The 12,982-nt window shown below is 42.4% G+C and overlaps 1 protein-coding gene across 1 annotated transcript; it reads right to left on the reverse strand.

Moving 5' to 3' along the window:
- Nucleotides 1–341: 341 nt before the first annotated feature.
- Nucleotides 342–11,686, reverse strand: LOC121987030 (probable transcription factor PosF21). Its single transcript, XM_042540942.1, has 9 exons — nucleotides 11,455–11,686; nucleotides 6,788–7,015; nucleotides 6,652–6,730; nucleotides 5,675–6,286; nucleotides 5,455–5,587; nucleotides 1,849–1,953; nucleotides 1,619–1,729; nucleotides 1,079–1,163; nucleotides 342–822 (listed from the first exon to the last, which is right to left on the reverse strand). The coding sequence occupies exons 1-6, from the start codon at nucleotides 11,684–11,686 to the stop codon at nucleotides 1,924–1,926; spliced, it is 1,314 nt and encodes a 437-aa protein (XP_042396876.1). The 3' UTR covers nucleotides 342–822; nucleotides 1,079–1,163; nucleotides 1,619–1,729; nucleotides 1,849–1,923.
- Nucleotides 11,687–12,982: the final 1,296 nt, after the last annotated feature.

Genomic DNA, 12,982 nt, shown 5'->3' on the forward strand with positions numbered 1-12,982 from the left:
CTTGACATCAAATCTAATATCTGGCAAAGTGCAAATTTTTATGTAAATTCACCTCACCTATCTCATTTATCTACGGATGATTGACATTTATAGTCTTGTTTCTTAATATATTACAAAGTTATACTCAGCAGCTTTTAAATAAGATATTTTAATTTTCTTCTGATTATATATTTATATTAATGTTCTCATTATTATTAACGTGGGAAAAAACAAAGATTTAGGATGACTATAAATTTACAACTATGAAAAAATATTTCACACTTCTAGAGTTGTAACAGTAGTGTCATGCATATATTTTATCATACCAAGATAATTATTAAATATTTCTTTTCTAAAACTTAATCAGGGACAAACACACAAGAAAGAATTCTGTGAAACACAAACTACTACGTATGCAATATAAGTAACTAGATTTTAGTCAATGTATAATTATCTAAGCTCTAGAAATAAGAAGAAACGCAGAGCACTTCATGGTTAAGGCTTAAGAAATCAGTGGTTAAACATCATTCATGAGTTTTACTGTTGTCAAATGGAGCCTTGCCGAACCGGTTCTGGAAAGGCAACAATGGGGGCTGCGATTGTTGCTGAACCTGGCGCGGTTGAGTCCGCGATGAGGTTGCAGCTGTTGTGGATGCTGAGAACGGATTTGTAGTTGCTGATGCTGGTGAGTTGCCAAGAGAGATTGGATTGCAGGATTATGATTGTAATATTGTTGGTTTGCACCAAAAGTTGGAGCAAAGTTCATTTGCCCGCCACTCGGCAACATTTGGCCAGTAGTCATCTTCAGCAGCTGGATCTATTCTCTCAGTGTCTCATTCAGTGCTGCACCGATAAACAACTTTTCTCAGCAAGTATTCGACAGTTAAAGTATCTGATTAGAGTATTGGATTATAACCATCATCAGGTTTTAAGTATTGGATTACAACCAAATAATATCAGAGAACAGTAGACTCATTGGCGTCGGATGATGAGGTTGATTTGATGTTGTGTGAAAGATGAATAAACAAAAATAAGTCTGATAACTAAATTCCCTTTGAAAAAACTGATACAATTGCAACAAATTAGATGAGGTCCTTACCGTTCTGCAAATGAACTTGTTGTTCCATTGCCTGCAATCGCAGTTTCAACTCATTGTTTTCAACAGTTAGACCGTTGGTATCTGTCTGTAGAAGGAAAAGATAACAAGAATGAGGATTTTTTTTTTCTTCCATATCTGAACAATTTATCATTTCCAATGTCAACCATAAAAAGAATTGCATAATGAGTTTATTAGCGAAGCCGCAATGATCAATATAACTAATTTTATTATCTTATATTGAGAGGTGATTCCATAATAAAATGCAGCAGCATATTGTTAACCCACTGGGAAGATGGTAGCAGACATAAGCTACTTAGCAGCAGCAGTGAATCATGACTTGTCCGATAAGACAAAGATACACAAGTTGGAACAATAGAAGAGCATTCATTATACATGGATATGTTGTAGGTGATAGATACTCCAAATTAAAGAAATAATCATTTTCTACCTACCGATAATGATCACACAAAACAAATGGAGATAAGGTATCCTACTATGGAGAGGTATCATATGTGTACTGCAGTACAATAGTTCACATACCCTTCAGGCTATGCCTCTTCTATTACTGTTTAACTGTTGCATCCCAGCCCTACCACCACCTGCAAAGGAATCAGCACAGGAAACATTCTCTAACATCGTCTCCATACTGTTCTGCCAATCGACAACCCTTGAGGTGAATAAACATTAAATTTGAAGGTCTGTCAACCTTAAGAAGTTGTCAATCCTCATGTCCCTATAAATTGGGAGCATTGAAAGTCCATGGTGCTTACCTTGTTGAACTTCAAAGCCAATCCTCCTGTTGAACTCGACTGACTACCTTGCCGGTGTCCCCATACCACTCCACCCTAGATAACCTCCATCGGACTACTGCAACTCTGCATCAGTAATTCAATCAGGCCACATCCCACTGAATTACTGTAGTAGCAACAAAAAAAAATGAGGTGCTGAAGTTATTGTTTGGTGGATCCTCTGGAGCTCTTTTTAATTAAAAATGTCTATTGTCTAGGTTTTCAGCCACAATTATCTGCGTCAGTAATTCTATCCAACCACACCCCATCAAATTATGAAGCAACTAACAAAAAAAAAGGAAAAATACTTTAACCCCCCTCTATTTGATAGAATTTTGTCCCTTATTTAAAAAATAACACTTAACCCCTCCTTTGATCAAAGTCAAATGTGAAAAAAATTGTAAAAGACAATTATGTCCTTATGTTTTTCATATTTTTTGATAATATTAAGAGGAAAAAAACATATTGAATTGATGTGGAAAATAATTACATATGATTTCGGGATTGACTCTTTAATTATTGATTAGTTGGATCGATGATGTACACAGGAGAAAAATATACATAAAAAAATATATATAAGCATCCAGTGATGGTGCCCTTCGTCACTCACTCGAATTTGTGGTTGATGTTGGTGCATCCGCTCTCGGTGTCTTGCAAAACAAAGTTTATCAGCTGAGGGTTGGCATCATCGATGTTACCCTCTTTGATAATCAAGTTAGTTATGAACTGAGATGTGAGGCTGGCGTGCATGCATGAGAAAGCAAAAGAGATCGAAAAAGACGAAGAAAATTTATCTACGTGTAAGAAAAGAAAATTATACATTCACCTATTTTCACGGAACCTTATATAATAGTGGACATGGGCGGATCTAAAATTTTAAATTTAGGGGGAAGTGAAGAAAATAATTATCACGCATTATATTCGAAGGCTACGCAGCCGAGGTGACGAAAATATATATTTTAAACTGCTTAATTTTATTTTATTCATATAATTAAGTATTAATCTTTATATATTATTGGAGGTTACATACAATTTATTGATTTTAATTAGTATAAAAGCAGTCATGCACGTGATGAAATATCAATTAGGACATTGAATTGTCTAGAATTAGTTCAGATATCAACAAAGAAAACGGAAAAAGTAGATGTAAATTATCAATAAATTTAATGTGATTTTTTTCTCTTAAGATTATCAAAAAAAAATAAGGACATAATTATCTTTTATAATTTTTTTTTCACATTTGACTTTGGTAAGGGGGTTAAATGTTATTTTTTAAATATAAAAGTATTTTTCCCTAAAAAACTTGCAGTGCTAAAATTATTTTTGTTTGATGGATCGTCCAGAGTTTTCTTAAGGACGTGCTTTCGGTTACTAGCTACCTCATTGCCACTTCTCATAACTTCGCTATCGTAGTCCTTATTTCATACAAGCTAAGCTGCCTTTGTAGTTTTGTTGCTAAAGACGGAGACATGTGTATGCTCTAGCATTTTCTTGAGACTCTCCAACCCTTCAATCATTTACTGCTTCTAATTTAAACCTCCCCAATGCTTTTCAAAAATGTAGGAGAAAGTGTTCTATTAAGCACCCACGATGTTCAGGCTATTTGTCATATAATTCATTGTGACCTAATTTATATATATATCTTTGATAACTTTATAATGTTTTAGAGACCCTTTCTGATCGAAGTTAGCAATAGGCTACTATCAATAAAATGGACGCTCTCCACTCTAATGATACTTGGGATTCTTTCCTTTCCCTCCAGGAAAGTCAACAGAAGGCTACAAGTGAGCTTTTACAAATAAATAATCATATTTTAGTTTGATCTTGTCTTGTAGCTAAGGGATAAATTCAAATTTATAATGCAGACTATCTTGACATTTTTTTTATGATAAAGTTTACTTTAAGTCACCTTTTTCTCACTTTGATAACTATCTTACCCTTTCATTAGCTTGACATCAAAATTGTCTTCCTTCAGGACCTTCGGGTTGATCTTATTAAGGAGGTTTCATATGCTATCTTACCCTTTCATTAGCTTGACATCAAAATTGTCTTCCTTCAGGACCTTCGGGTTGATCTTATTAAGGAGGTTTATATGAAGTAACCTTTGGAGTTTATTATTCAAGAGAAAAGTAACCTAGTGTGCAAGCTTAAGAAATCATATATGAACTAAAACAATCACTAAGGACTCTATTTGAAAATTTTTGCTTTGCTCTTCTTTAGTATGGTATGACTAGGAACAAGTAATCACTTAGTATTTCACCTTATTTCTAGTTAGGAAGATTTTTCCTCCTTATGGTCTATATAGGGACTTATCAACATTGATGACACTTCCATTGGGATCACATAAATGAAGTAATTTCATCAACATTTTCAAACTAAAGTTTGGGTGACTTCAGAGCCGTAACTTTCATGAGGCCAGAGAGGCAACTGCCTCAGGGCCCAGCCCAATGAAGGGTCCATTTTTTTTAATTATACCTAAAACAAAATGAGAGGCATGGACCCTAAATGGCCGGTAAACCTATTCTCACGGCTTCGAGGCACGCACTGATGCACGACTCTTTTTTGAATGCAATTTCTTCTCTGGTGTTGCTCTTCTTTGCACGTGATTTTTTCTCCAACGTTCTTTTCTACCAATGCATAAATTCACTAAACAAGAGGTAATCCTAATCTTCTTCTTTGACCATCTTCTTCATCTTGCAACACGCGGCACCAATTGTATCCTAATCGTGCAACAACGGTCGTTTGTGCGACCTAATCACGTCGATTCTCACATTGGCTATCTCATGCAACACGGGCTGGTGGTTGGCCTTTGCTCGTGTGACCTAATTGCACAGCGCGGTGGCTGTCGCACGCTACCCCGGTCGCTTGTGCGAACGTCAATCTAATTGCATAGTGGTTACTGCTTGTCGCCTTACTACTACCTACAGCCACCACATTGGTCTCAATATTATAGATTGAGAAAGAAATAATCCGACAATTGGATTATTCAGATTTTATAAATATTTTACCTCTAAAATAGCTAGACAAGTAGTGTTTATAATAATATATTATTTTTGATTTATTTATGTATTTAGTATATATATTATTTGAACTTTATCATTATTTATCGTAGTAAAAGAGTTATTTTTTAGTATGTGCTTCAGGCCCCTTCGAATACAGGTACAACTCTAGATGACTTCCCGTACTTCCTTTTTATAGAAGTTGTTCACCTCAGAGAGAGATTTATTGTCACATTATTTGAGAGAAAGTGCAATGCAATAAAATTGTCACTTCATTTGTCACCTCAAGTTCCAACGTTGATGAAGAGATATAAGTTCTCTCTTATGTAGAATTAGTGCTAGTGACGTTTTTTTCTATACACAATGACAATTTGGTACTTGGCAACTGTTTGGAACTTTTTGCTCCATATGACATTGCATTCCACTCATAAATAAAAGATCTTGCATCATAGACAGTCTCAGGCATTCGGCTTCAAGATTGAATATTGTAAAGGTATTATCATCTGTTGACATAACTGCTGGGTCTACATATTTTCAGCAGTTGATAGAGTAAACATCAATGAGGAAAAAAAAACATCAGCAAGTGTACCTGTAGCACATTCAGCTGAGCAGATAATGTGGGTGCTTCAGTTTGGAGAGTTTGCGCCTTCCATTGAAGTTCTGAAATGTATCTCATCTTCCTTTCTTTTAATCTTGCAGCTGATTGTCTATTTGCCAAAATCCTGTAAAACTTGGGTTTGGATCAATGAAGGGAACAAGGCAATTGAATGGAATAAAAAAAAACGACAACTTTATTTGTTATGTGAAACCTCTTTGCACGCCTTAGATCAACAAGAGCCAATTCAGCAAGTTTTGCAGCTGGCATAGCCTTCTTTGTTTCCATAGATGAAGACCCTTCACCCCCATACAGCAAAAACTCAGGTTTGATTGCAGTAGATCCATCTAGAGATTGGCTATGTCGATGCCTCATCCTTGGCCTCTCGCTGGAACCGGAGGGAACATCTGGAGCAGGCGATACCTCACAAATGGACAGACTAGAAGAGGTAGCACAAGAGCTGAAGTTTTCAGCATCAACAAACATCGAAGGAAGGTCCTCCCCAGTCTCATCGGACAGTGAAGGCTCATCATGCGACCTCACCACACCAAGGTCGCTACCAAAGCTAAAGTCATCTAGGAGACTCAGGATTTCTGAGTGAGCTCGACGATGGCCAGAATTTTTCGGAGGGCAATCTGGCATCCTGCTGACATCATAGCTGAACCTCTCAGCATCAGACGGCGTAGGGTGACCAAATTGACCAGAATCAAGTGGCTGAGAGGAAGAAGAAACCGAGGGATCGTTTGTAAATCCATAACTGTCCAAAGGCGAGGCAAATAAATATATCTTGAGGGCTGGGACGGCAAACAACCAGCATTTCCACCTCCTGCTCCATCAAATATCAGTGACTTCTCCTTGTCCATACCGGGGATCTAGAAAGCTCAACTACCACAGAGGCACCATCTTTCTTAGAGAAACCATTGCGAAACAGACAGCCAACTACCAAGCTTAGAAACAAGAACAATAATAGTTACCGAACGATCCAAATCAACAGAAACGCGCTTTCGCGTTCAAATACAACAAGACGACCATAAACCAGATCAAAAATCTAGCAAGGAGAAACTCGAAGGTTGCATTTTATTATAAAAATAAGAGATTGTTATCGAGATCCAAAACCCACAACATCAAGAACGGAAAAAGTAATATATTATACACATACATATATATATAAAAAGGAGCCAAAGTTAGCACCTTTTCGACGAACACGCGGTCTGGAAGTAGGTCGCCGGACAGGATCTTAAATCCCTAGAACTGGGGAGATCTGGCGATCCTGAAGCGAGAAAAGCTGGGGGCTTTCGAAAAAGCTAGCAAACTGGCGCCTGCAAACGCTCCAATGCTGCAAATATCAGATGTTCATGGATCCCGATAATACTGCGATTGCGACGAAGGAGCGCGACGGGCGCTGTATGGGCAACGGGGTGGGCGATAGAAGCGAGGAGATAGCATATCACGTTACAATGATCCAGAAATGGAAAGAAATCCACTGGGGTAAGGCGCGCATTAAAGTATTCCTTCTCTTCTGCGCGGGAAGCGAACACCAGCCGCGGGCTCGCCTCTGCAATTAAGAAACCGATTCCAAAAGAGGAAGAAGAACAGGACGGTGTGGGCTGACATTCCCTCGTCCAAAATTTTATCGAACGATTCCGGAAGTACAACGTCGACGGAGGAATCCGACCGCTGAAGATGGATATCGCGACACCGGGAAGAGCAGCGTTGCATCTGATCAAGTTCGTAGGCGGTTCGGACGAGTCACGTGATGCATGGGACAGGCTTTGTTGGGCCAAGGCAATCAGCTGAGCGCAATGAATAATGGGCTGAGCCTGGGCTCCAAAGGCATGTCCACATTAGTCCATTTACATTAATTTAGCATTTACATTAACATTAACTTAGCGAGGAACTGTTTATGTGATAAAAAGAAATTCATCCAATGTAAGTTTTGCATGAAAGACAATCTAGCAGTAATCAGCTGTGCTGAATACTGTCACCATCACATTGTCATCGCAACTAGATGTGTGGCTCCTGGCCTACCGCATTAAATATGTTTGGACCACAATTGAACTCATTTAATTAAGACAATAATGATCTATGTTGCGCTCGAGGCGTCTCTTTGTGACGGTGCGATGATTAAAACATAAGATGTTATCATATAAAATTTTAGGGTCGAAATTCAGCGTGACCGAGCATAATCTCCCTCATGTCTTGGCCATTTGCACTAATGGCTAGTAGTCACCCGTGATTTACCTCTTCCGTGTTAGCCTAGGAACGGGTTGACAGGGGTGCTGGGGGCGAGCGAATCACCTTTTTGCCACATGTTGTGCTCGAGGCAATGATGTTAATTTTAATAAATTAATAGATTATTTTTTTTAATAAATAGTTGTTTGAAGAAAATATTGTATTGATAGATAAATGTAAAGTTAAAAATATAGTGGGAGGTAAAAGTAGGGATGACAATTTCATCTGAATCCGATGGATAATTCGACATCCGACCCAAATGTAGGAGGATATAAAGGAAATTTTTATACCCAATTATAGTAAATGGATATTCGGGTATGTGTATTTCGGGTATGGGTATGGAGGCGGATGTGGTAAAATCATATACATACCCTACCCGATACCCGATTTATTTATTTATTTATAAGCCTTATTTTTTATTGGGAAAGAAAAAACTTTAGCCCATTTTCCGTCTCAGAAAAAAAACTTAGTTTGTCTCTTTATCCTGTTATCAACACGCATCTCATCTTCTTTTCCATGGAAAATGTTCATCCGGTCGAAAGAGCGCGAGATGAGGAAGAGCTGACAAGTACATTGAATTTTTTTTTTAAATGAGAATGGTAGGGAATAATAGGATGATGGGTAGGATATGGGTACCTGAAACTCCGACGGGTATGAGGATGGGTATGAAAGTTAAATACCCAATGAGTATAGGATGGGTATAGGTATAGATATAATAAATGGGGATGAGTACAGAGGATATGAAATCCTACCTAAATCCTATCCATTGTCATCCCTAGGTAAAAGTCGATGATATATAATTTTAAAACAATAAATAAATATACCTCAAAAAAATTATACTAAAATTATAATTGTTTATTGCAAGAAGTTATAATTTGAAATCGTTGTATAATAGATTTATTGTCAATTCCATTAAAAATATTTTTCTCAATATACAAAATTATACAAGTGTTCCTGTCGGGAATATGAGAAAACGGACCTGCCGATGTGACGTGTCTGGAATATTGACCGCATCTCCATGACCTGGATGGTGAGCTGTCTTCTGTGTTGACTAAGTCGTCAGGAGTCCTCTAGTCAGCAATACCTGTAGCTAGCGACCGGGTTACCCTGGTTACTAGTACCCTGATTCTCGAGGCGGATCCCACGAATACATAAGTAATCGACTAATAGCAGAACAATGAAATAAATGTAGGACGAGTACGATGACGTACCCTGGCCCCGGGGGAGCACCCTCGGATGGATCGGTGAGCTAGTCGTGCTGCTGATCGAGTCGTCACGGCCCTGAAGGATAGATGAATGTGTTAGCTGAGGAGCCGGATCTACCTGTCGGGAGCCAAGCATGACCTGGATCCGGCAAACAACCTGCTAGTTGAGAGATAATAGTAGCATACCGGCCGAGAGATGGCGTCGGCACACAGACCGGGACGCAATATCGGCACACAGGCCGGTCACATCACAACGACACGTAGGCCAAAATAAAACAACCACACAAAGCTGGAACCAATACAAAATCGACACGTGGACTGCTGACCGTGGCAATAACGTTGTACGGTCGACTCAAATCGTGGGCGGGGGTCGTGGGCCGGTGAAGACTGTGGGGCAGTTGAGACAATGGGCCCTTCTGGGGCTGCCACCGGAGGTGGTAGCCGGAAGGGAGGGGAAACGGCGTAGGGGCTGTGGCACTGGAAAGAGGCGACAGTACGGCGCCGACTTGGAGGGGGAGAGGATTGTCGGCAAGGGGCTGCTAGCTGGGGTTGGCGGCAGGCGTGCGATGTGCGTGCGACGCGGGTGGTCCGGGGAACCGCGAGTCCCGTCGGAGACCCCTATGGTGGCACGAGGAAGAGGAAAGGTTTCCCCTCCCTGCTCGTGGTGGCTGCGGTGAGAGGAGAAGGAGAGGCGGTCAGCGCCGGCTAGGAGCGGGGCGTGAGGGAGAGGAGGCGGGCGAGAAAGAGAGGAATGCTCCTCCCCCTTCCTCGGTGCGGCGACGGCCAAAACACGAACCCAAAAACCCCCTTGCTAGAAGATGAACAGTGCTTCCCTTATAACCTCCAAACCCTTACCAAGCGTAAAGACCAAAATACCCTCCATCTTCTCCCTTATTACCTATTAAGCCAAGAAATATGATCTGCATCACAAGTCTTCCCTTCAAATCTAGTCGAAGAAGGCATGAGTCCGACTGACTAGACAGTCTATCGCAAAAGCTGCATCACTAAAGCTGCATCACTCTTGATCATAGAGTCAAATCGTGAACCCCTCATATCATGCCACGAAGCGGTCGCTATAGTAATGGTGTCATGCGAGAGAGAGGATAGCGATGTCAAGCGAACTACGAGAATAATACCAAATCGATAACCAGACCGACACTGAGCGAATGACAAAATGTCAAGCGAGCGACGAGTAAAATGATAGCCGACCGACCGACACGCGGGATGACGAGCAGACTTAGCAGACAGGCGGTGCCGAGCGCGTGACCGCGAAGATGCCGACCAGGCGATTGGAAGGATGTCGATCGGGTAGATAGACGTCGGGCGGACGATACCGAGCGCGTAACCATGGAGATGCTGACCAAGCGACACGCGGGATGACAAGCAGACCGAGCGGACAGGCGATGCCGAGCGCGCGACCGCGAAGATGCCGACCGGGCGACCGCGAAGATGCCGACAAGCGGCACGTGAGTCTTTGACAACGAGCTCGTGGCTCTAATAAATTATAAGCCTGACCGATCGGCACGTGATCTTCAACAATGAGCCTGTGACTCTAATATGATATAAACTCAGTTGATCGGCATGGGGTCTTTGACAGTGAGCCTGTGGCTCTGATATGATATAAACCCGACCGATCGACATGGGGTTTTCGACAGTGAGCCTGTGGCTTTGATATAATATAAACTCAGCCGATCGGCACGGGATCTTCGACAGTGAGCCTGTGGCTCTGATATAATATGATTTCGGTCGATCGTCTCGGGAGTCTTCACGAATATAATCCCGGTCGATCGGCGCGGGAGTCTTCGCAATTATAATCCCGGCCGATCGCCGAGCAGGAGTCTTCGCAATTATAATGCCGGCTGATTGGCTCGGAAGTCTTCGTAAATATAATCCCGGCCAATCGGCGCGGGAGTCTTCGCAATTATAATCCCGGCTGATCGACTCGGGAGTCTTCGCAATTATAATCCCGGTCGATCGGCGCGGGAGTCTTCGCAAATATAATCCCGGCCGATCGGCTCAGGAGTTTTCGTAATTATAATCCCGGCCGATCGGCGCGGGAGTCTTCGGCCGAGGAACTATGGCAAATCCTACAACCGAAAGAGAATATGATGAAGAAACTGACTTGCCGATCAGTAGAGGATCTGACTCAATTCCTCAACTCCCGAATACCCATGGAGTGAGGAGAGTAGAACATGCTCGTCGAACCCCACCAAGGTCATGAGTATAACAGAATTTTTCGGTGTCATCCATCTTCACGTTCCAGATCAAGTGCGTTCCCACAGACGGCGCCAAATATGTTCCTGTCGGGAATATGAGAAGGCGGACCTGCCGGTGTGACGTGTCTGGAATGTTGACCGCATCTCCATGGTCCGGATGGTGAGCTGTCTTCTGTGTTGACCAAGTCGTCAGAAGTCCTCTAGTCAGCAATATCTGTAGCCAACGACCGAGTTACCCCGGTTACTGGTACCCCGATGCTTGAGGCGGGTCCCACGAATACATAAGCAATCGACTAATAGCAGAATAATGAAATAAATGTAGGACGAGTACAATGACGTACCTTGGCCCCGGGGGAGCGCCCTCGGATGGATCGGTGAGCTAGTTGCGTTGCTGATCGAGTCATCACGACCCCAAAAGATAGATGAATGTGTCAGCTGAGGAGCCGGATCTGCCTGTCGGGAGCCAAGCATGACCTGGATCCGGCAAACAACCTGCCAGCTGAGAGATAATAGTAGCACACCGGCCGAGAGATGACGTCGGCACATAGGCTGGGACGCAATATCGGGACGCATGCCGGACGCATCACAACGACGCGTAGGCCGAAATATAACAACCACACAAGGCTGGAACCAATATAAAATCGACGCGTGGACTGCCGACTGTTGTAATAACGTTGTACGGTTGGCCCAAGTCGTGGGCCCGGGTCGTGGGCCGGTGAAGACTGTGGGGCGGCCGAGACAATGGGCCCCTCTAAGGCTGCCACCGGAGGTGGCGGCTGGAAGGGAGGAGAGCCGGCGTAGAGGCTGTGGCGCTGGAAAGAGGCGACAATACGGCGCCGATTTGGAGGGGGAGAGGATTGCCGGCAAGGGGATGCTAGCTGGGATTGACAGCATGCGTGCGATGTGCGTGCGACGCAGGTGGTCCGGCGAGCCGCGAGTCCCGTCAGAGACCCTATGGCGGCACGAGGAAGAGGAAAGGTTTCCCCTCCCTGCTCGTGGTGGCTGTGGCGAGAGGAGAAGGAGAGGCGGCCAGCGCCAGCGAGGAGCGGGGCGTGAGGGAGAGGAGGCGACCCAGTCCCCTAGTAGCGCCGGCCGGCGAGAGGGTCGGAGGCAGTGTTGGCCGTGGGAGGAGAGGAGGTGGCCCAGTCCCCTAGCGGCGCTGGTGTCGTCAGCGTTAAGAGGGACCAACGATGGCAATGGCATCAAGAGGAGAAGGAAGAGAAGATGTGTTGGTCGGCGTCCTCACGAAGGTGGCGGCGAGAAAGAGAGGAACACTCCTCCCCCTTCCTCGGTGCGGTGGCGGCCAAAACACGAACCCAAAAACCCTTGCTAGAAGATGAACAGTGCTTCCCTTATAACCTCCAAACCCTTACCAAGTGTAAAGACCAAAATACCCTTCAGCTTCTCCCTTATTACCTATTAAACCAAGAAATATGATTCGCATCAACATGCATTAAGGCAATCATCTTTCATTCGGTTGAACAACCGATATTTTATGTAATGAAGTAGCAACGATCAATGTTAATGCTAAAATAATAAGCATATAAACCAAATGATATATCATATGTCTTCTTGTTTCTATCATTTTTATAGCAAGATATGTAATCTCATCAATTGCTAAAAGATTATTGTTGGTATGCACGTCAATAATATAATTCTCAGGTTCATTATCAAGTAACACAATATCATATACAAAAAAAAACCTTATGATATAATCTAGCAAAACTAATGAGATTTTTTCTATTGAAAGTAGAAAATGAGTCTATAAGATTAAGGCGCCCCACACAATAAAGTAATTTAGTATTTGTTTCAAAATGAATCTCTCATTTATCGTCTCTCATAGATTACAAATTTTGTTTTGATATATGA

Source organism: Zingiber officinale, chromosome 5B (genome assembly GCF_018446385.1).
Source record: "Zingiber officinale cultivar Zhangliang chromosome 5B, Zo_v1.1, whole genome shotgun sequence".
Lineage (NCBI taxonomy): Eukaryota > Viridiplantae > Streptophyta > Magnoliopsida > Zingiberales > Zingiberaceae > Zingiber > Zingiber officinale.

Bases quoted from the DNA above. Each gene is read 5' to 3' on its own strand.
- LOC121987030 (XM_042540942.1), bottom strand. From the start codon at position 11,686: ATGCGTCCCGATATTGCGTCCCAGCCTATGTGCCGACGTCATCTCTCG. The intron at 6,731-6,787 runs GTTTGCAGGCGC...TTCTCGCTTCAG, and splicing joins GATATTTGCAGCATTGGAGC to GATCGCCAGATCTCCCCAGT. The intron at 1,954-5,454 runs GTACACTTGCTG...TTACTGATGCAG, and splicing joins CTCAGCTGAATGTGCTACAG to AGTTGCAGTAGTCCGATGGA.